We start from the raw sequence: 24,165 nt of genomic DNA, 5'->3' as shown, positions 1-24,165 counted from the left end.
CTCACCAGAGGAAACTGAGAACTTTTGATAAGAGAAAAGCTTCTTGTAATTGTACCAAGTGAAATCAAGATATTTATCTTATTTCCTACGGAGGAAGGAGGGGATTAGGGTTTTAAAATACCACAGTTTCCTTCAATTTTAGTAAGGTAATCTCTTTCAATATATCTGTATATTGGAAAAAAAGATTAGAGCAGAGATAAACCCCTTTTTGTTATTTGGTCTAATACAGGATTCAAGATCAGGACTTGTCTTCTGCATCGGTTTGTTTCTGGTAGGGACACTAAGGCACTGAAGGGCACCTTGAGCTTGGAAGCAACTGAAATATAACTCATTTTTGTCTATTTTTAAGTGCATGATTTGTGCTTTGGGTAATGAAGGCAATTGGTGTATTCTGGTGGGGCAGGATCCCAGTTAAGGCTTTCTGGTCTGAGGTGTACTTCTGCTGTTCGTTGCCCTGGTTTATATCTCCCTACGGAACGCCTAGCCCCTGGTTCAGTAGCTCCCCATTTGCGATATGACCCATATAATTTTGAGGTTTCTGGGAGAGCCCTTTCAGCAGGAAACAGTGAGGATTTTGTGCTCCGTGGGCCAGCCAGGGAAGCCGGGCTCAGTCCAGTAACTCCAGGAGCTGCCTGCCCACGCCGCCCTGCATCCTGCTCAGTCTTTCTGTATCACCAGCAAAGCCTATATAACCAAACCCCTGGCTCAGCGCCGTTACTCTGTGCGAAGCCTCTCTTAATCTGTTTACTGTTTATGAAGAATGGAAAGTAATTTGGTTGACAGAAGTTTGCGGCGATCCAGCTGACGGTAGCCCCTGCAGTGCTGTTGGAGGACGGCGCTGGAAGGAAGGGTGCCTTTAGGAAAAGCAGAAGAGGGGAAGAAGCCACAGGGATGGCTAGTCCTGCTGCAGGTCAACATTTCTTCTCTTTGCATTTATTGTTGGGTTTCACTTCGCTGTCTCTCTGATTCAAATGGAAACTTTAAGTAACTTACATTAATTGTTGTCTTTTCCAATTAAACCTCTCTGGTCTTTGACATGCATGACTGTTTCTTATTTCTCTCTGCCTTGCACAGCCAGTTTGCATCATGAACAGCATGTCCCCAGCATTTTACAATTGCTGGCCTGGAACAGGAGCACGATTTCTGCCCGGAGCCCTGGAGAGCTGACAGTTCTCCCAAGGGCCTCAGAAACGCCTCCCTTGCTGCAAAGCCTGGGCACCTACTGCCATTCTCCCATCTGCTTCCCTCCTGTCCAGCATCTGCAGCCTTCCTCAAAGTTTCTTTTCCTCTCTCCTGCAAAAGATAGTGCAAGGAAATAGCATGACAAAAATAGGAAAGGCATCCGTCTAGTGGGATTCGCTCAGTAAAGATGCGCTAGACTTCCACACGTTTATTTTTCATCCTTCTAGGTCTCCTGAAAGTGAAAGCAAGAAGCTCCTGTTCTGCACAAAGTGATTTGAAGGGTAATTTTAATTGGTTTGGAGGCCTTGATGAAAAAGCAGGACATTATCTGTTGGGAAAAGCTCTAATCTGATTTCACTTGAGTCCTCACCGATACAGAGCACCGCTATTGGACGGCCTAATTTCATCCCAGCTCTGCTTCCTGAATCAACGATGCGGCGCTAGATACCCATTCAGGTTTATACACCTAAAGCAGAAAGCTTCTGCTGAAAACTGAATTCTCTCTCACGTAACGATGTTTAGCTTAGCTTCTCAACAGCAACGTGTCCTGCGTTGGGAATACAGGACAGGCTGAATAGCTGGTGCTGGGAATGGTGCCACGAGGTGGACTGAGTGCAGATTTTCTGCCTTCCAGCTGTAATTAGGAGTCCTCTGCCCATTGCACCGGGCCCCGCTGCGCAGAGGGGAGCACAGCTGGACACAGCACTGTGCTCCCTGCAGCCACACTGCCTGGCAGCTCCTCCTGTTACGCAGCCTATTGGAAACATACCACTTAAATAACTGAACGTAACTTACACAATTACATTTAGGTGAATACATACATCCCTCATAATACATCCTGACATACTGAATGTGATTCCAAGTCCTTTGAGACTCTCCTCATTCATTCCAGAGGGCCAAAACAGGGTTTAAAGCTAATTTTGGTACACGAATAAATTCTATTATGGATAGCAATTTACTATCCACCTACTTCCCTTCTGTTTCCAACTGCATAGCTCCCATGCATAGCTCCCAACCGAGACCTTTGCACAGCTGTGCAGAATCTGTTGGCTGTTTCCCTCCTCTCCAGAGATTAATATGTTTTACCAGTCCAAGTGTTTTTAGACAATGCATATCAGCATTTTGCAAAGAGCTCCACATGCCTTAGGGCTGGAAATGCTGTATAAATCCAAGCAATTATTGTGATATTCTATTATTCATTGTGGCAGCAGACATCTCGCAAACTCAGGGCTCATTGTTTAAGTGCATTTTAATTTTAGGTTAACTTCTTTCTTTCTTTTTCTTTTTTAAATAACTCTTCCTTTCTGATTGCTGTAGAAGAATTTATTTAAGCATTATACGCACCCCCTCTTTCTCGGTAAACTCGCACAGTGGAAAAGTTTCCCCGTTGCTGTAGTTAAAGCTGCTTCTAAAGCCTTTGGCATATCTGTGGGAAAGGCCTGTTATTTGTAAGACATTTTGGCCAGCTCTTTGATATCTCCAGGAAGGTATCAAGGACTTTCACTACATTTACTGTGATTTGATTGCCTTTTACCATTTTGCCACTTTTTGGATCCTTAACCGCTGCCTGTATTTTTGATTGCTGGGTGGCTGCTAGTGCCAGCCTGCCTGGTTCCCATGCTTCATCAAATTCACGTACCTGCTTAGCCTGCTGTCAGCCTGCCTGCAGTGCTCACCCACCTGTGATTTCAGTTCTTAGTCAGCTGTACACGTCTTTCGATCTTAAACTGCACATTTCAAAACAGTAAATTGGCCATTTTGAGGTTTTTGTTTTTATTTATTTGGCATAGCAAAGATTATAGTTGATGCTAACATCTGCTGCTCAGTATGCGTTTGCACCTTGAATAGATGATCTGACCTGTGAATTGATACAGATGTGGTTTTGTTTTGGTTTTGTCACCGGTAAAGATGCAATATTTCTCTATGTATGCCTTTGGGAGTACATAATGTCTTGCAGATACTACATCAACCATTACATACAGCTGAGTAAGGCTATTCCTGCATTAGCTGACAATTTCCAGTCCTTAGTTCTGCATTACTCTTTCTGTTCTTTGGCTGTCACTGGCTACTTCAGCATTACTATCGTCCATCACAGAAGACAGCATTTTTAAAGTTCAGGTACCTACATTTAGGAGGCAGTTTTGCGACTCACCTTTGTTGTTGTTGCTATGATTTGCTTTATGGTCGCATCTTTATCAATGAGATTTATACCTGGCATTGATGCCTTCATTGATCACAACCCTATCAATTTTAGTTTCACTATGAGCCTTCGTATTTTGCAGATGTTGTAATCAGAAGAGTAATCATGTCTTAACATGCAAGATTAGTAACTCCTGGCTGGGGGAACCCGTGACTGACACATTTCAGAGTCCCAAGTCTATTTTCAAATTTCCAGAGAAAAAGCAGATTCCTCACCCTCTGTAGGGAACACTTTCATGATTTCTAATAGCTTTCACTATTAGGTGTTTTTTTAAGTTCTGTTTCTTCTTTAAAAGTAAGCCTTTCTTTATTTTCTCCTGTTACATCCAGTTAATTTATTTAGTAATAATTCCTCTCTCTTGATGTTCATATCCTTGGCATCTTACACCCAAAGTTTACATAAATAGTTAGTACAAAGCAAGTTAACCACCCTCTATTTTATAAATTCATATTTGAATTTAACCTATAAACACTACTTCAAATTCATAACCTATGAGGTTCCCAAGAGGTTATTGAGGCATAGAACATGTTACTAGTGCACTCCACATCAAGTGTAATTAATTGCACTGTGAGATGCCAGAAGGAAAGATTGGCTGTAATCTCTGTGCAGCTAGACTGAACTTTTCTAGTAATGTCTGCTATTTTGTATGAATTTAACTTCTTAGAGACCAGAGGCACAGCATAACAGATCCAGGTGTGAAGGGTATTTGGAAGGTATTGCGAGGTGCTGATCTACAGGAGCGGCTCAGAGCTTTCCTGGGCAATGCTGGGAGGTGGTAACTGCCCTGGCAGGCGTCTGCTGCAGGGCTCCGGGCCACCAGCAGAGAAGTTTGAGGGTGGACTGATTGGTCTGGATTAGAAGAAATAATGTCTTCTGGAAGCTTAAGAGGTCTCTGCTGCTCAGGTATCCCTGATGTCAGTGGTAACTGATAAATCCACAGGGGGACTCAACCATCACTCTGGGGAGAAACGTACTTTTTTTTCCTGAAAGATCATTCTGAGGGAGAGATAACATGTAAACATCAGGTCATAAAGAGGCAGGGTACTTCCGCCACAGATGTCATATACTTGGATCAGAGTGAGCTTCAGCGTTTTCAATGGAAAATATTTATAAATTAACTCTCAAGCACAGAGGCATTCTGACCCTGGAGGAGAGATGGCATAGGCACTGTCAGATGCTACAGCTAACATGTCTTCCTCCCGGATGAAAGAAAAAGAGGAAAAATATCAGTGAGTCTATCAGCTAGTTAACTCCTTGCTCTATTAACAGGATAAACTTTCATTCCACAGGAAGAGAAAACTGTTGGAGCTGTCCTCTCAAAAGTCCCCACAGTTTCTGCAGTGAAAGTATGAGGTTGAGGCAATTTCAGCTCAGTTTAACTTTGTGTGCTTCCACATATAGCTGTGCCAGGGTCTCCTACCACAGAGTCTTCAGCTGGACTTTTTCAAATTTAATGCTACAAAACAGACACCTTACAGGCACAGGTTTTGAAATGAGTTTTGCACAACAGAGCAATCCTGAGCTGAGCTGTATTACTTCCCTTTGCTGGAAAGAAGGAACATTGTTGTGGTCCATCCTCCATTCTTCCTTTTCTCTGATGCTGCTTTCCCTCACAGAAGTCAAAATAACCATCTTGCTTCATTAAACCTTTCTTGGCAGTGACTGAGCCAGTAGTTTCAAAGTCAATCACGTCCCTCAAGGAAGCGTGTTGATTCTGCCTGACACTTGTTAAGTGTCACTGTCACTAACAGTCTTTGAAGAGATGTTCTTGCAGACTTAACAGAAGGGATGTTAATTAGGCTGTTGATTTGTGTTATTCCATAGGCCCATCAAACACAGCACAGTACTTCAGTAACTGAAGAGGCACATGGTACTAAAGAGCATTTAGTTTTTTCTACAAAGTGCTATTTATTACCTGGGAAGAATGTCAGGTATAAGCCAGTATGTCGGATGCTGTGGCAGCAGCCATCTCTGCCAGCAGCCTCCTTAAATGCCATCGAGCGCACGCGTGCAGTGGGAACGCACACAGGCTCACGCAGGCAGTTGGACCGCCTGCAAATGCTGCTGCCTCTCCTGGGAATCCAAGTGCAGCTGGATGTGTTTCAAGTTCATTAATTCAGAAAGATGCTCTTCCAGGTCAGTTCTTGATCTTCTTGAAGCTAGTAAGAGTTTTGTCAGTGAGTTCATTCAATCCCAGGAGGATTTGGTGTTGCAAAGGATCACGGACTCATTGCTCACTAGCCTGGGTGTTAGCCCGCCTATACCTGGAAGCAGCCAGGTACTTCCATGGCCCAGAGCATCAGCCGAGCATTGGCACGGCATTTGTGAGGGCACCAGCCTGCATTTTGCACTCTCCTGGAAGAAGGCAGGCCAAAATAGCTTGGGAAACACTGCTGTAAAGAACAACCCTTCCCAGACCACTCTCTAAATAATCTAGCACAAATATATGGATATTAGACTTAATTTAGCTTATCTTCATGTACACCCATTTGTATGAAGGGAAAACCAAAAAGATAGTTCACATCCTCTTACATCCCCATCATATTTTTTCTTGATTTTGTGCTTTGCCTAGGCATGATGTCACACATCATATAAAGTGACATCCTCATAGGAGCATTATACTGCTCTGAAATCCTTACCTCTCTCAACATGAAGTACAGAAATCCCTTCAGCCTCAAAGTCTCCAAAGGTCTGAGGCTTGGCAGCGCTTTTGTAGTGAGGTGACCTCTGGAAAGACATGTAACAGCTATTTAAGTATAAACCACAGTAGTATGCTGCGCTTTTTTTTTTTTTAAGAAGTGATGGAAACACAACATGGATTTGTCACTTGGGAAGGAACGGAAGGATGCAGCAAAGCCAAACAGGCAAACTTGAGTATTTGTACCAAAGGCGGGGGGGGGGATATCAAGAAACTGGTAGTGTCTTATGTTAATGTTATGTATGAATAATTTTAGCATTGATTGATCTGTAAGCTGCCTGGTAGTGCACAGAAACAGTAACAGTTTACATTAATGTATTAAAGGCTCATATAATTTATTCAGTGAGATTCATGCCCTATGGTGCTTTTTTGACAAGTTTTTATAGCACCGTAGTTAGTATTTATTAGCAATGAAAGCACTTTATAACACTTTGATACAATATTTGAGACAAGAGCTGCACAAAGCAAGTACTTTGTAGGCAAGAAAGCAATTACGAACGACACTTCAAGAAGCGTTACCAAGAGATCTTCAAAGAGCTCAGTTTCCTACCATTGACAGCCCAGCACCCGGCAACGGCACAGGGCTGTGAGCGCCGAGGATGGGAACGCTTGTTCAGCTCTACCCCAGCAGGGATGTCGCATCCACCTCCCGAGCAAGGAGATGTACCTTCCGCAGCGCCTCAGCTTCCCTGGAGCTCCCTCGGTACGCACAGCCCCGTTCAGCTGCTGTGATCGCATGGGAGTGAAGAAAAGAGGATGCAAGAGAAGAGTCCATAAAAAACAGCTCAAAGAACTTAGGGAAATGATGCGCTTCATTTACACACCATTTCTTTATCTGTTTTTGAAAGAATCGTTGTTCTTAATAAATTTTAAAACAAGCCCATAAAAATCCTTTAAAATAAGCTGTAGACTAAATTAACTTCCTTAAAAAAATCTTTCCCCTGTGCACTGGTTCACGTGGGTTTGCCTTAGAAGGTTTGGCTTTAAAGTTGTGTATGCTTACCTTGGGCTTCTTATCGTCAGCTTAATTAATGGTTGAGCAGTGCGGGCTGTCACGCTCCTCGGGAGCTGTCCTGCCTCGCCTGCACATCTGGTTTGAAGTCAGGAGGCACACGCACAGAGTCTTACAAGCAAATATTTCAGAGTGCCCCAGACTAAACAAAAAGGCTTTGATTTGCAGCAGTGCTTCTCCCTTTGGCTTCCAGTACAGACCTGGGCGCTGAGTGTTTTGGAGCAAACTAGATCCTCAGTGATCTGCAAAATCCATACGTGCCTTTAAGTAAAAAATACATATACTGGGAAGCAGCAGAGAAGCAGCTGGACAGAGACTGGTCTTTGGACTATCGCTCAAAAATGTCAGACATACCGTAAGGGACGACTCTAAATTATACTCTCATGACAAAGAAAGTTGTCTAATTCAGATGAATTTTTTGGATTGGTGAAGAAACCTAATTCTCAGCTGTTGTTGCCACAGTTTTTGTCAAACTATGACACAGATAGTATAAGCTCAGAGAGACATCTCTTTTGGTTAAATTAGCCTTACAAAGCTTTCATGCCCAAGCAGGATAATTTTCAGCTGTTAATTATGTTGTCACTGATGCCACTTGCACCACTACTGCAGCCTCTTAAGCCAATTCAGTGGCTTTTAGGGGAGGAAAAAAAGGCAACTCAATATCCAAGTGCTTGGGGGTCTGAAACATGTCTCTTCTGTAGAGACAGGCAGAGGTCTGAGCTAGCCGTGAGCCGGCAGTTACCTGGGGCAGGTAGTCCCACCACCCCAGTGAGGTGCCTAAACTGGGACATCCATCTTGTTCCAGAGAAATCAGTGAAGACAAGCTCCTCCAGAAGGCAGTTCAGAGTAGCGGAATGCCTGAAGCTGGGCTCTGTGGGTACTCCACCTCTGCAATCACACGTATCACACAGGTGTATTGCAAAGCCTTCCCTCCAACCCCCATTTTAAGTCAACAGAAGGAGAATAAACCCCAGATCTAAACATCATGCAACTCCCAGGATGATGCTCTCAAAATACTTGATAGACAGATGCAGAAGTACAAGGATTGTTGGGCTGATAGGAAGAGCCTCTTATTAAACTAGAGATGTCAAAAAGCAAGGAAATGCAGAAAATAAGCCAGGCCTGTTAACTGCAAATCTTTTCCACCTTCTCAGTTGACCTTGATGTGTAATTCTGTCCTTCGTCATTCAGTGGAGCTGCTGAGTCACTTGTGTTCTGCACTAACCTCCGCAGCTTGTGAAGCCTCCTTCAAACCCATGAAGTACCTCATGTTTCCTGACTTTTCTGTCCTTTTCTGTTTGGCAAATACTGTTGTCTTTCCATATATGCTGCTTTATTTATCATTGTATTTTTATTTTTGATAATTGTTGCAGAATAAGGTCTAGTTCTGCTGCTACACCTGAGAGAAGTAAGGGCTAAAGCTGATGCTTACATTTTTTAATAAGTAGGGGATCAAAAAAATCCACCTTCTCATCTCATGACTTTCTGCTCAGGTTCTTGGAAGTGTACCTTTAATGAATGACCTGAGTTTTGGGTGGAGATAATCCCCACAAGGCTGGAAAGGCAAACATAGGTAGTCTTCATTCCACTACAGCTAAATTTCAGCTACCTGCTTCTCTTAATTCCCCAAAACTCCCTTTTTGGGTAGGTGTTGGAGGATCAGAGTCTGTTTTTCTGATCCCCAATGAGTTGTTTGTAAGTGGGGGTCTATCAGGGGAAGGGGCAGGTCTGCAGAGGATGGGGCTTGTCTGTAACTGAGGATGGGCAGCTGAACGCAAACCTGGCAGCTCAGCACACCCGTGGGTCAGGAGGGCAAAAGGTTCTCTTCTGTCCACAGATGAAGAAATAAAAAGGAATATCAAGTAGAAATAAAGAAGTGACCTCTTTATTTGCCATACTGTGGTCACAGGCTATATTGTAGCCTATTCTGACAAGCCCAGATCAGAAATATGAAAAAAAAAATCAGAAAATTCAGGGGGAACAAAGCACAAAGTAACTGAAATATTTGAAAGCCTGCCTTACAGTGAGGAATTCACAGATGATCTCTTATTTGGTGCCTAAAGGGGAAGCTGGTCCTTAATCAAAGCTTCCAGAAGACAATCAAAGACAATATCTTCAGTGTAAAAGGCAGTGAAAAGAGTCCTGCGACTGAAAGCTGAAACTAGAACCTTTGTACTGAACATAAGGCACAAATTTCTAACAGTGAGTGTAGTTATTCAACAGAGAAAATGATCAACTGCAGCATGGCTTTTCTTTTACTTATCTTAAGAAATTAAAGATTCCCCCCGCAAGGATACAACTGGTCAAAGCATTTAGCAAAGTCCTGTGCTATACACCAGCAACAGGGTGGGTTTTATCCCTAAGGCAGCCCAGGTGAAGAAAACAGTGACACCAAAATCTACAACAGGGACCAAGGTGCCTCCATGCACCTTGCCAATGGGGAAAAAACCAAATCCATCAAATCCAAGGAAATCCCCATTATGAAAAGGTCTAAAAAGCTCTCAACTTCTCCGCATTAGAACTGCTGCTGTTTGTATAGGAAGTTTTTCTTCTCCATTTGTACTTTATCAGGCTCTTGTCAGTTGGTCAGGAGAAAAACGCAAGACTAGGAACGGGAGTTCCAGCTGTTAAGTGCATTAAGAGGCAGTGGTAATCCTCGCTGCACTTCAGAGGATTGGTGGGAGTACCTTGTTCACAGCCAACAGCAGTATATTTTTAAAGTCAGTACTGGGGGCTGGCTAGCAGCCAGGTATGGCTATAACTTTACTAAAAATTAAATAGTAACTGCCGTATTCCTGCACTACAGTCTGACAAAATCAAGGAGCTCAACTATTACTCCCCCGTCTGTACTTAAAAAAGCAGACCGACATTTCCAGCATACTAGAGCTGTCAAAAGTTTCAAGGATCACCAGTCAGGGATCTATGGCAGGTCCACATTGCATCCATAAATCAAATTTCTTAGCAGCGAATGTGTCAGTTTTGGGTAGAAATTAAGTGACCTCATTACTACTCCCTAGACTGTTGTTTAAGAAACACAGGTGGCTTCCTTAATCAGATCAAACAGGCTGGTGGTACTCATGAAATTAGCAGGAGGAAGACAATATGTAGCTACCAAATTCCCTCCTAGAGCAGTACTGAAGCACTTTTGGAAAATGGGCTCAGCAGAGTGTTCTTGCCTAAAATTGTATCAGTGAGGCAGGAAAAAGATATTCTTGAAAAACTGAAGGATTCTCAAAATGGTTTATGTAAAAAAGGACCCCATCCGAAGGCTCATACAGTTCTAACCCAGTTGCCACTGCAAAAATCAGGTTTCTCCTTTATTGGGAGGTTTGGGGATGTAGCTCTAACTTGGACACTATTGGAATGTAACTTCTTGGTGTTTAATGTCAGGCTAGCTGGAAAGCATTTTCCTGTTAATGATCTCTGTGTTTTTTTCCTTTCTCCCCTTATTACCTCACTGTGTCTGTCTTTCCTTCTTTCTGCACTAAAAGTGGCTGTTCCTCTGTCTCCAAGCTCCTCCTGCTCTTCTGCAGTAGACCAGCTCCTGTCTAACTATGAACATGCTCTGTAAGTCCTTTCCTTTTATTACTGCAGCTCTGTGCATGTGTCTGTTCAGTACTTATTGTAACACAATTTAAAGCCTCCTTTGATGTACAGCTTAACATTTGTGGGGCAGAGGCAGAAACCCCAGCTGAATGGGGATGTTTCACCCCAGGACATTGAGGGTGGGCTCCTGGCTGCAGGATGCTGCGGACAGGGTGCAGCAGGAACGCCTGCCTTTTGGTGGTGGTCGTTCTCAAAGGACTGTGTTACAATAGTGCAGGGTCTCACCACTACGTGCCATGCAGAAGAGTGGAACAAGATGCAGAGGACAGTAACAAGCTGGGATTAATTTCACAATAGAGCTGCACAACACCGTATCTCACAGACTGTGCCCAAGACAGAAGAGCTCTGTGGCCCTCGGCTGGACCAAGCCTGACCCGTGCATAAAGCATACAGGACTTTTCATAGTTCCTAGAGTTCAGGTACAGCCATGAGAGGTTCTCACAGGGACATGGAAAACTCCAGTACCTGTCTTAAGTCAGTTACATTTTCTGACAGCTCTGAGGGTACCTCTTCCCTCAGATGGAGTGTAGGGTTCCAGCTGGGTTCCTGCCACAGTGGGAATGCTCCAGGGGCCAGGCACTTCCAGACATGCAGCTCAACATTAAAAAGAAAAAAGGGAGTAAGTGTGAAATTGGCTTCCTGCTCAAGATCTTTCTGGAAAGAGAGTAGAGAAAAGGAGCAGAGCTCATTTTGGGACCAGGAAAATCCTGGTGGTCATGATGACAATCTCCCTATCTTGAAACTGGGATGACAAGTCACAAGAACTGATACTTGACCAACCTTTTGTGTCTTCCATCAAGAGACACACAGAATGCATCCAGCCCACCAGTGTCACACACCCACAACTGCTCCGGCATCTCAATGTTACTGATCCCTCCACCTGCTCTCCAGAGCACGCCCTCTGCATCCAGACAATGAAGCCACAGACCCTGGGGAGATTGCACCTCCCAGTACCCACAAAATTTCCAATTATCCCAACAGATTTGTGGCAAGCAGGGGGTTTCTCTCCTTTTCGCCTTCAATGCTTTTGTTTATTCCTCATTAGGACACTCAGATATTGAAGAGAAGCAGCAGATTTCAACAGTTGCTTTAAGACAGCGGAGTTCAAAGCGGAGAACACAGTTTCTCTTTCTGCCATCTGTAACGTCCCGTAGCCAGGTTCCCTGGGTAGGATGCAGCATGCGCAGGGTCAGAGCTGTGATCAGGCTGCAATCTGCTCCCCGTATCAGCGCTCAACCTGCTTTTGAAGTTTTGTGGGGAACTGGCACTATCCCTTCAAAGGCTGTAAGAAATAAAGGACATTCCTCAGCAACAAGGGGTGGCCAAAATGCCCTTTCAAAAGCAGCCAGTGGATGCTGCACAAGCTGCTAATTTAAAGTAGACTAACATGAAGTAGGGACCTCAGGCACGGAGAGCATCCCTGGCTAAACAGGAAGGGAACACTGGGCACTTCTCAGAGAACATATTACTAGAAGAGAAGAAAAACCTCACTAACTTCCAGCATCCTCCAGTTCCTGGCCATCTCTGAAACTTGAAGTATTAGGAGGAGACTCCGGGGTGTTTAAGAGCCAGCTGGACTATCCCCTAGATACACCTGGAGGTACAACAGCACCTATGAAGCAGAGCTCCTCAAAGGAGAGATCTTCTTGCCCTTTGCAGAGTCCAGGGCAGGAGAACAGTCTCTCAGCAACAACTGCCAGCTTCACCACCCCCCCCATTTCATCCCCAACAGACCTGGTTCCTGCCCCTCAGAGGCCACAACAAGCAGCTCTGGTTTTCAATAATATCCAGGTCCTTCCCCAGCCATTTACAGGTAGACAGAGAGTAGAGGGAGCACCTCATCACTTGGGAGAGAGGAAAAGACAAAGGGAATCACATAGAAGAGCCCAGGTACAACCCCGTAACTCCCAATGCACAGCAATTTCCTCAGATGAAGTAACTGTCAGGGAGAACAGGATTAGCACAGCTATCACCCCCTCTCACAGCTGTCTTTTATAATATCTTCCCCTCACCGTTCCAATGCTCTCCAGGATAACCAAGCACTGACAGAGCTCCTTTAATCTCCATACCTCCTCCAGCACCCAGGAAGGCTGCTCTCCCACCCTTGCTCTTTTATTTCCTCCTCCGCACCGTTGTTGCACTTGGTGCTAACGAGGCTCGAGGCTCGTTAGGCTCCCTGCTGCCCCACCATCTCCCTGCTGTGCAGGGCCAGCTGTCTGTGGTAACCCTCTCCTGGCCAGCTGCCTGCAGCCACATTTCAGCTATGGAAAAGACACTACTCTGCAGCATTGAAGGACGCTGTAAACAGGCGGTACTTCAGTTCAGGGAGAGCTCCATGGCCTATGAGCTCTCTCAGTGACGATTATAATTTTGCAATTTATGCCTTTACCTAAGCCACTGCCTAGGACCGGCTGGCTGTCATCTTCAACTTGTTTTTGCACGTCTGTTAATAACACGGAGTGCAAGTGCAGTCTCAGGCCATCAGACTCTTTCACCATGTCCTGTCACCTTCTGGAAGGCCCCTGGGCTCCTTCATGGGTGGGACATGAGCTGTGCTGGCCCACGGGGCAACAAGAGCCAGGTGGGGTGAAAGCAGCACCCTGCTCTGCTGGTCGGACTCCTTCTCTGTGTGTTTTTTGGAATGAGGTGCAGAGAGCAGGTCGTTCTGGTTGTCTCAGTTGCTGATGCACTACTTGGTATTGCCATATTTAAGCAGTCATTTGCTTAGGAGATGGCACTCACCTCATCTTCCTTTTCCTAAGCAGGAGCATGAGCTACTTAAGTTAAAAAGTCATCCTGCACCGTGCGTGCATTTAAATACTTGTGCAGAATGGAAAAACTCCAACAGAAAACACGAACAGGAATCTGTACCTGAGAGCAGTTACTAGTCTGGAGGTGGGGGGTCACTGTAGGATGTGGGAGAAACAAGTTCAGCTCTCTCCAGGAAAAAGGAGGCCTGAAGGTTGATCTCCAACCCCCCCAAATCTACTCACTGACAGGATGGGGCTGGAAAGCAGAGACCCACTCAGACCTAGGTTAGGAGGTTCCCGCAGGTTTTGCATGAGGCAGGTTCCTAGCTCGTTGGAGTTCTTTGCATTTAAGGTTCTAAAGGACTTTATTGGGTGCTCATAATTAGATGAGGATTGAGCACGGAGGTCAAAGGCCTAAATTTCAGACATAGATGTCTAAAGTGTCTGTTATTCCTTGAGTTCCTTGTGTTGGGTGTTTGTGAAATGTCCTTGGTTTTGTGTCTGCTTTCCTCTCTCTGGCAATTTCTCCACTGTCATTTCCCATCATGCGGCCACATGCCTTTATCCCTACACAAACATCGCTCGGCGCGTCCATCACTTAATTGTAATCTGGCTTGGTTGCAGTTCTTCCAAAAAGTTCAACTGAAGAGAGCAAGGAAAAGGTGATGTACAGTCTCCAGCTCTGTGTGCCGCTACCTCTGCTTTACAGTGAAAGAAATATCTCTGCCTGGAACAATCCAAGTGAACTGAGGTGCTGCCAAATCCTGTGACCCACTAACACTTGAACATAACACCTCTCCATTTGCTCTGCTAGTCACAGAGAGGAAAATCTTGGTTTTCCTTCATATAGTCAATTGTAGCTGTGCTAAGTAGTTACAAAACCTTACCAATCTGGTCTGGTAGGATTTTACACTTTCCTGGTCAAAGTGAAAAATACCTCCCTAGAGGGCAGGACAAGAGCGAAAGTAGCTCAGTTTCAGAAAGCAACAAGGAGCAAGGACAAAAAAAAGCAAAATGCCGCTGGCATAAGCCAGTTCACGCGTGTGTAAATCAGCACAGTGCATTGCCTTGTACACTGCTCTGCCTCACTAGCAGCAATCGGGGATCTGCCCCCATGGCTTGGCAGGCTCCTTCACAGGATGGACTCCTGCTGTCCTGGCTGCGAGATGTGCAGAGCGGTATTTCACAATTTGATGTTGATAAAACCAATCCTTATTTATCACAGTCTTTAAAGTCACCACTACTTTGATTAGGGTCTGCAAACCCCCCCCCCCATGCAGGCTGCCAAGGCACTCTCTGAACCACGATTCATTCAGAAGTGAATTTAGCTGTTCCAAAACAGGGAATTGCGATGAGATGAGAAGGCCTGGCAGGCTGCAATGATGGAGTTAGTTAAGAACAGTACTTTGGTTTGGGGCTGCCTCCCTGTTTAATGTGGATTACTCCGTTTCTTTTGTTAAGGAGGTGGGTGACTCTGCCTCGGTGTCACTGGTGAAAGATAATGAGAGGTTCACTTTGTGAATCAGAGCAGAGAGCTGGAGCACTGGGGCAGAATGAACCTGCACTACAGTATTTTGGTACAAGTAATTGCTGTTAAAAAGAACCTTGCTAGCTCCTTTGGCCAGGAAGCTACACTTTCTGGGGTCCCCAAAGGGAACTCCACAGGAATGGTCAAAGGGAGAAGTTTTCCAACAGATTCACTAAGCCATTGCTGAGTGTTGATGATTACCTACAGAGCCAGAGCAACACACACACACTCCTACACTCCCGGTCCCTTAAACAATTCTTTACAAAGTTTTGACAGCATACATTTCCTGAAATACTAAAGAAAGCAGATCCATAGCCCCCAAAAATGTATAGTCAAAAAGGAGGATTGACTATAATTCTCAGCAATGATTTCATAAAACAATTCAGCACCTTGCTTCAATAGATTCCCTTCATGGACCAAGTAAATGCAAAGTATTGCCAAGTCTTTAAAATCAAATGGCCACTTAGAAAATCCACGCTCAAACCTATGGAGATGTTCTCTCTGAGATAGTGTTGTCCTTTAGAGCCCTTTATATTATACTGTGAATAGAAAATGAAGTTTATATTTCTCTAAGATAAATGGACTCCCTACATGCTATTTTAGCCCTTGTATTAACCTCGCTCTAAAACCCTCAGTTATTCACGATGCCATCCTGAACTGTTAAACTGAAGGTAAAAACTGTATGTGGTAGGGATGCTCTGGGTGGGCGAGGATGCAGAGCTTAGGGAGGGTGAGCAGCTGCTGCTAATGAAACGTGTGAGAGGCAGTGGGGTCCTCCGGTCTATCCCCAAGGCTGACGTAGGACGTGCCTCAGAGCTGTGCTGGAGCTGTCACGTCCATCCCAGCTGGCCTGAAAGCCAAAGTCAATACCCAGAAGGCTGTCCCAACCAGCGAGCGCCTTTGCTTTCCTTCTCCCGGCCATGGCACAGGCAGCTCTGCCAGAGCATGGCAGTAGTCTTCTGGCCAACCCCATGAGCTGCTGTCACCCCACAGGTTATATCAGTTCTGGGCCAATGCAACATGGGCTAGAGACAGAACTGGGATCGTAAAACTGCTTCTTGTTCTTCTGTTTCTCTTTTTGTCCTCATTTATGTCCCCCAGTTGATTTTGTCACAGTTGTTATTGACAAGATACTCAGTGAGGCTGCAGAAAAGTTATTTGAGATCCTGCTGGGTTTTTTTGAGGCTTAAAAGCACTGAGAGGAATGCTGTCAGTGCCTGTTGTAGGAACACACTGATTCAAACACTTCAGACATCAGAAAAAGTATTTTCAACTTGTAACACAAACCTCTTCCCACAATCATCCTCAGAGACTGCAGGTAGGACGCCACTGCCAAGGAGAAGGAAAAGCTCCTTTTTGTCTTTCTTCCTACTTTGACAATGCATTAGTGTGATAAAGATATTCTCTGGTGGGAGTTATGGCCGTAGCCATACAACAGTTGTCTTGGAAGGATGTTTCAACAACACAAATGAGGGGCTGCACAATTTTCCAAAGCATAAATCTTTCTGTTTTGAAGACTGCTCTCAAAGAACAACTGGAAATATCCAGCCTAGAAACGGCTTCCAGCTGGAAAGGGCAATAATAATGATCAATGCTTCATTGCGAGCCCCTCGCTGGGATTAATTGGAAAGTGGATATCTGGCAATTTGCTCAGTAGGTGCAGCGGGTGCATCGTGCCCTGTGAATGCCACGTGCTTGTTCTCCAGGAGAAATTCACGTCCAATGTTGTGCAGCATTTACTAACTAGTCAGGAGGGGAGTGCAATATGCTTCCACCACAACATCTTGACTTTAATCAAAAGTGAAGGAAAGAAAATGTGCCAGTTTATGGCGGGAATCAGAAAAGAGGGGAAGGCTTTCCCTTTTTTTCCTGTTAAACCAAGGGAAGAAGAGGAAACTGGTGGGTGTGCGTGTGCACGTGTGCTTGTGTCACTATATTCCACTTGCACCACTGCAACAGCCTCCTTAGCATTTGCAGGGAACGGCGTGCAGGGGGCTGGTGCTTCCCCCGGCTGCCCACTGCAGCACCAGCAGCAGAAGAGCATGGCTGGCACCTCCTTGTCTTTCCTCCGGGCAACCACAACAGGAACTTCGAGGGTGCTTTTCTTTAAGGTGGCAGGGATTTCTCAACCAAAATCGTGCCTCCATTCTTATTTATTTCAACTAAGGACCCGGGAGTCACGCTGTGCTTTAGCAGGATGCTTGAGCACGTGGAAGAGCAGGGCACGGGACGGGTCCTGCCGCAGAGCCACGTCCTGGGGATGAGAGCCACTGCACCATGGTGCAGATGGCAGCGCCATTTTCAGAGCTATAAACAGTATCATTGTCATAGCTCTTTGAATGGTACTGCCATATGTACCGGAAAACCAGCATTTAAGCTTGTAAGGGCTTTGGGCCAGCTGGATTTTCTCCCCATTTGGATGAAGCCGATTCCTGAAGTATGAATGAAAGCTTCATGCTGCTTGGGAGTAATTCCCCCTCAGTACTTATTTTTGAATCTCCAAGGATCATCACGTTCTCATCAGCCTTCTAATCAGCAGAAAACAAGTGTCCTGCACGTGGAGAGATTGCTGATGCATCTAAACCTCTCTGCTCGGTTCAAGAAGAAGCAGAAAGGTCACGGAAATTTTGATGGCAAGCCAGTCAGACTCTGCATGTTTTTCCTTAGCAAGTATTGTGCTTTCACAGGGAAGTGTATTTGAGTGTATATGTCTGGGTAGGTGGGTGGATAGAACGCGCTCGTCTTAATCAGTCTTCAGGGGCTGCGTACCTCCCCTGGTTGCCAGTGCAGCTCACGTTGTGCTCCCAACATTTGTATTGCTGAAGCAGTAACAGCTGTGTGCAGCAAAGTGAGAACACCGTGACAGCAAAGGGTGTAACAAGTCAAGTTGAGGAGCAGAGCAGAGCCCAGCGGTGCAGCAGCGTCGGGGCCACGCTGCCTCGGCAGCTCAGGAGCTGCGGTCTGCTCGGGGGAGTCCCCTGCCTTTGCTCAGCTTTGTCCTTGCCACAAGAGTCTTACTGTAATGTTCAATTTTTTGCTGACCCAGCTTCTAATTGGCAATTAAAAGGGGGAGGCCAGCAGCTCTGGGCTTTGTTGAGGAAAGAAACCAGTATGGCCCTTGTAAAGATACGCAGGCAGGTGGTAGAGAAGGAAATCTCCTGTTTGCCGCGAAGCCACCGCAAGCACTGAGATGCTTTTCCGGGAGCAGTGGTCCTGTGCCGCGCTGGTTCTGCTCTGACGTGAGTTTGCGCTGGCATACCAGATGTCCCTGGGCAGTCAGCCCCTTTGAGAGGTGGCTCAGACCGCGGCACGGCGTAGCTGGGGGTGCAGAGAGGGGCCAGCTCACTGGGAGTGAATGTTTATGGAAGAAAAGCCAAACTGCGAACTCTCGTGTGCTGTGGCCAAGCCTTTCAGCTGACAAATGCCAGCCATCTCTGTTTAGTGTTTGTCGGACTCCTACTTCAGAAGAGCCTGCGGAGATCTGAGAGCCACGGAACTGGGCAATGTGTTTCTGATTCTGTGTATATAATATCAGCAATAGATTACGATGACTGACGAGTCCAGGCATTTGTGACAAACATGCAGCTTACTTGGCCAGCCGTTTAGAGCATATTCTAAGAACTAATTAATTCTTTCAGTTTCTGGATTAAACTATTGTGCAAAACATCCCATCAAACAGAGAACATTATATGGTATGTTACTGTAATTAAATAAAGAGATAACTGAGCTCGAGAGATGCCTGCAACACTTCATTAAGATTAATTAAGCAACATGATTTACAGCTGGAGAAGATGAAACTGAGCAATGCAAAACTGGCTAGACAAAGCGCTGTGACACGCTGAATTCATGAAGGCACGTACCAGGAACACGTTGTTCAGTAACGCGGCTACAGCAGCCCCACCAACCAAGTTTATTTAATGAGGTTGTCTTTAGCCCCTGGAACACACCCATTTTTTTGGCCAAACACAGGCATGCCTATTAACCAGGTAGGCGTTAAGACCTTGACGGCTGGAGGCTTGGTAGCACAGATAAAGCACTGCCAAAATACACACAAGATTTCCTTTACGAGCCCTCCTTGACGCAGCAGCTAGATTGGTGCGTTCTTAATTTCTCTGATCTTTTACTCTGATAACAACACAGATTATCTGTGTAACAGAATTATCACACTGCAGGCACACCAGCTGTATGAAATGTTTGGAAGAAATGAGCATTTCTCAGCCTATTCAGAATGAAAGGATAATTCCAGTGATCTGTGTCATCAGTTCTTACTTCAGGAGAGAAATCCTAAGTTGTCTCTCCTATAAAAAGAAAGGAAGAAGCTTAGTTGTTCTGGGTAAAAAAAAAAAAAAAAAAAAAAAAAGTATAAGCTAGAGATTATTTTTTTTACAAGGACTGGGGAATCCCTGCCCAGAAATCCCTGTTTGACCTATTATGATGTCACACCTTTTGTGCCTCAGCTGTGATGTTCTCTTGCTATACATGTGCTCAGAGCATGCCTGTGTCCCAGGCAGGAATCTGCAGCTATTCTTGGGTCTGTTGATATTTTTTTTTCTTAGCTTCTGGTTTTGCAAACCTAATGCCTATATAATAGATGATCTCAATAGATAGCCTCTCTCCATATTTTATTTCTCAGCCACGACAGCTTAATTTTTTATTTTTTTTTTAAATAGTTGTTTCCTTAAGCCATGTATCATCCTAAATAGTCTGAGGTCTCAGTGCCACAATGTCCTGGTTTTGTATCCTCATGGTGTGTTCACAGCCAGTTTGGAAATTTCCACAGAAGTTAAGTGGCAGTATATTACCAAGTTTTGTAGCTGAAACCATATTTTTCAGACTGTTATTAATCACCGTGAGATCTTGCTTAGTGCTTTTCAATCACTCAAAAGCTGTAAAGCTCAGCAAGAAAAACACTCTTTGCACCAATATAGCCAGCTGAAATTACTTCCATGTTGGTAACTGAATTGCTTTTTGGATGGTATATGAGGTGACAAGTCTATCTGGAGCCACCAGATCTTGTGGTACTCTTTGAAAGTAATTTTCTGCCTGCATTAGGAATACAGGGACCGTATAATTGCCCTCTCAGCTTGCTAAATAAGGCTTATTTTTCAGGTAACCTATCCTAGATTCCTCTGCTATGCTATTAGGGAAAACACTGAGAGATTTGGCTGCAAGCAGCCAGGCAGCTCAGCGGGGAGGTAAACAAATTCAGTGGGTCTGGGGATGAAGTAAGGAGCTGAGCTGGTTATTAAATGAAAGACCTTTGCGATCCAAAAAAATTGCTTGCCATTTTAGGGTGTCTGATGCTAAAAAGCTTGTGTTTCCCTGAAATAATCGGTGTGATTGTGCACTGAAACTGTGAGGTTTGTGATCGTCTGGCTCCTTCTAACCCTTCTCATGACCATACAGGTAATTACTGAGGTGTCTTGGGGGCTGGGTGCTCCATGGCTTCCAGAGAAAGCCAAAAAGCCAAGCTTGGCTGCTTTGTCGTGGTGGCAGGGGAAGCTGCCACCTTGGGTCCATGCCTTCAGCATCCCAAGTCCTTCACATTTTCCCATCTTTCCATATTGGTGAGTGCTAAGGGAGAGACAGCAGTGAGCTCCTGAGGCTCTTTTACTCGTTGTGTTATCCTTACTTTACAGTTGCCTACTCAGCCAGGGTAGGGTAGGGTAGGGTAGGGTAGGGTAGGGTAGGGTAGGATAGGATAGGATAGGATAGGATAGGATAGGATAGGATAGGATAGGATAGGATAGGATAGGATGGAGTATTTTATCTTCCAACTGAAAATATTCTATTCTATTCTATTCTATTCTATTCTATTCTATTCTATTCTATTCTATTCTATTCTATTCGTGTGAGCAACAGGAGCATGTGAGCAGAAACTCAGACCTCTCAGGGTCAAGTTTAGCTTCAAAACAGGAACATTTAACTGGGAGCTCAGTGTTGATATTCTCAATATCACAGGGGATGTCTGGAAACTTTTAATTTCATTGCTATGCATGGTTGAAATCACACTTGTTGAACGTGCTCACTAGCCAAGGGGGTGACCATGTCCTCCCCAGATAATGCTATTCCCAGGTATTAGTTTTAAGGTAGCACAGTTCTGGATGGAAAACAGTGCCACAATTTAGACACCCAAAGGTAAATATTTGGGTTTGCCCACTTATAAATAACAAGTGATTACAAGCACAAGCAAAGGACTTAGAAGCGCAGGGTGTGAAAACCACATGCTTTGGGCCAAATCAGAGATCTCTGCTCTAGAATAAATCATTTAACTTTTAAAAATAATTAGTACTGTCAGACCGTTCTAAGAAGCAACAGAAGTGCGAGCAAAGGACTTAGGATGAGCATTGATAAAATAATAAAGAACAAATGTCTGCAAAGTCCAGCACACTTTTTATTATTTCTCTTACAAGGGCTAATACACCTTTTTATAGAAAGAGAGATGAGTTTACATTAAAAGGGGGCAAAAACTTGTATTTTATACAGGTAGCAAGTATACTAATCATGCAGGGCTGTGATCTTTTGCTAAATAATTGGGCATAGTGCATCGTAGATTGCCTCAATGTAACACAAAGAATTGTAGGCACAAAATTGGGTTTATTGTAGAGTGATTGTTGTAGCTGAGCCAAAACTTAAGTCAGTTGCGTTTGAAACCTGCTGGCTAAAATGCAATTTCCTGTTCCATTTGCTACATGTATCATTATTTTGCTTTTCCTCAAGAATGGGAACAAACATAAATCTGAGCAACATTTATTTACCAAAGCAGAGGCTAAGGCAGAGATTTATAGACTATGCCATCTCCTCCGAAGCAGAAAGTACAGAGGTCTAGAAGCAACCAAGGAAGGGGATATCACAACCTTCAGAAGTTTGAACTTCCTTGTTTGCCTCTGCACTTTAAAGTTGAAGGCAATATATAAAGCAGTGGACAGGAGGGGGCTGCTGGTTTTGTGCGCCCTGAAGGAATACTGACATCTGCAGAAGGACTAAAAGAAATCAAGTCGGCTAGGGTTAACAGCAGGTATTGCAAATTAAGTATTTGCGCACACAGGTACAAGCATGAAGAGACCCAGGGTGGTATTTCACCAGCTTATGCCAAGGCTCAGAAGAGCTGCAGTACGGCGGGTTCAATGATACATCTGAATTACTGTACAGCACAGCACCGTGGTGCTCTGGACATCAGGTCCATAGGTTGAAGGGCTGGGGCCACCAGTGAGAGATTCAGTATGTGAGAGGAGACAGAAATCGCCTCTGTGGTTAGCCTGGTTTAGGAAAAACAGCTCTGCCTGAAGGAATCAGCCTCCAAGGCAGCATGTGCAGATACTCTCACTGTGGTGGCAAACAGCGCAAAAAGACACAATCTGATATCTCAAAAAAAAGTTTTTCAAGTCTTATTTGAAAGTTCCCAGCGTGTTTTTGACTGCCAGAGCAGCATTTTCTCTTTAAACGTCTTTCTTCAGTCTGGGAGTCCCTTGGGCAGCAACAGCCTCTGAGATCCCGCTAGTTCCGAAGACGGGGCAGAGCTCAGCCAGGTAAGCAGCCGTCTTCTGGGAAAATGCTGCAAGGACATGGCCAAGGTCCCACCCTGCAAAGCAAACCTGAGCAATACAACCTTGTTGGCTCAGGCTGAAGGACCTAAACCAGGAAAAACACATACGGGGTTTTGCTTACTTAATGTCTGGTTTGGGTTTTATGTTTTAAACATTCTTTATTTAAACACAAAACTGATATTTCTTGTGCTGGGTAGACTATAAAGAAATTCCTTAAGTAAGCTAATGGCAATTCTCATGTAGATGGAAGTTTCATTTGTGATCGAAGGGCCATTTTGTACCTGAGGCTTGCTGGGACACCCGCTCTTCTTCTGAGGCGCCTGCGCTTGGGGTCTTGTGCCTTCTGAACTGCTGCTGCTGCTGCTGGGGAGAACGGTTGTCACTGTGCTAAGAAGTGATGAGACTTGGAAAAAGCTGATCTTGCAGAACAGAATTTACCAGTTACAAGATTTGGTGACTTTGGGCTTATCTGTCCCATCTGAAGCAAATCGGTCTCTTGATTCTGAATCCGTATGATATTTAAAGCATACAATGACTATTGCCCCAGCACAAATGGCAAATGACAAGTTAGCATTCAGATTTGGGTACCGTATAGTCTTGTGGTCGTTCTCTGCCATTTGCAGGTGTAACTATAATACTGATGTGAATGCCAGTGCAAATATATATTCCACAGACTTATTCCAGCAAACTCCAGAGCTTCACATATGCTTAAAGGACTCAAACTTGGCTGAGTCAATCCAAAAACTCAATATTCATAAAATATTTTTGGATTGTTTTCTGCCAGCATTTCACTTTACATCAAGTAGAATAAATGACTAGTTTTACCTGAAGCTTAATTTCCCCACCTTGTATTTCTGCAAGAAAACTGTAAATTTAATTGTGTCAGCAGGGGAAGGAATATGACTTTATCAGCGATTATTGTATGTGTTTCTCCCAGCTGATTGCAGATATTTTGATTGCACTAGTTACCTCCTCCTATGACCAAAATCAATACATTGATCAATACAGTTCTTAAGTGTCATGCTCCAATCTACAAGGCATGTGTGTAACAGAGGATCTCAAAAGGGATTGTCTAGGGCTCTTTTTACTTTATGAAACCCACTAAAGAATACATATCTCTTTTTGATTATGCTCCCTAGTTTCTTGGATTCCCCCCACCCTCCCAAAAATTAGAAATTGTTTGCAGCTATGCTCCTTCCTCTTCAGATTTTTGCCTCTCCTGACACTTGGAGAAGCATCCTTGGACATCGGGTATTCAAATGTTCAGACTGAGGTTGACGTTTTTCTTTTAGACATCTTAGAAGAGATGAGGTTCTGCTTGCTATGATGCTCAAATGAGAAAATGTTTTCCTCAGGTCCTTCTTGCACACAGACGGTCAGAAGGTCCCTGAGCCTGGAGGGGAGCGGTAGTTGGCATCACTCATATGAGATCCTCACTAGCAGATGTCCAGGAACTGCTCCTGTTGAGATTGGAAAGGGTGAAGTCAGAATACAGGCTATCATCACAGGATGTTTGGAGATATAGCTAACAGAAAATGGGGACTTAGCAACCTCTGAATCATATTAAAATGAAGAAGCTGTCAAAGGCACCTCCTGTCCTCCCCAGCACACTCCTGAAGATGATCTAACCTAGCTGTGAAAC

At 44.5% G+C, this 24,165-nt stretch overlaps 1 protein-coding gene across 4 annotated transcripts in view; it reads left to right on the top strand.

Moving 5' to 3' along the window:
- The window catches only part of HTR4 (5-hydroxytryptamine receptor 4), a 138,095-nt gene that overhangs the window by 96,879 nt on the left and 17,051 nt on the right, over positions 1 to 24,165 (top strand). Inside the window, exon 7 of one of the 4 annotated variants that reach the window (XM_075766924.1) lies at positions 1,410 to 2,918. The exons of the other annotated variants lie outside the window; for them this stretch is intronic. Coding sequence (XP_075623039.1) covers positions 1,410 to 1,455 — 46 coding nt within the window. The 3' untranslated portion in view covers positions 1,456 to 2,918. Of the gene's footprint in view, positions 1 to 1,409; positions 2,919 to 24,165 lie in introns of those variants that run through there. 4 annotated transcript variants of the gene reach the window in all.

The sequence above is a fragment of the Balearica regulorum genome, chromosome 14, assembly GCF_011004875.1.
Source record: "Balearica regulorum gibbericeps isolate bBalReg1 chromosome 14, bBalReg1.pri, whole genome shotgun sequence".
NCBI classification, from domain to species: domain Eukaryota; kingdom Metazoa; phylum Chordata; class Aves; order Gruiformes; family Gruidae; genus Balearica; species Balearica regulorum.
Note: the sequence above shows the minus strand (reverse complement) of the source record. Positions and strands in the feature narration are given on the sequence as shown.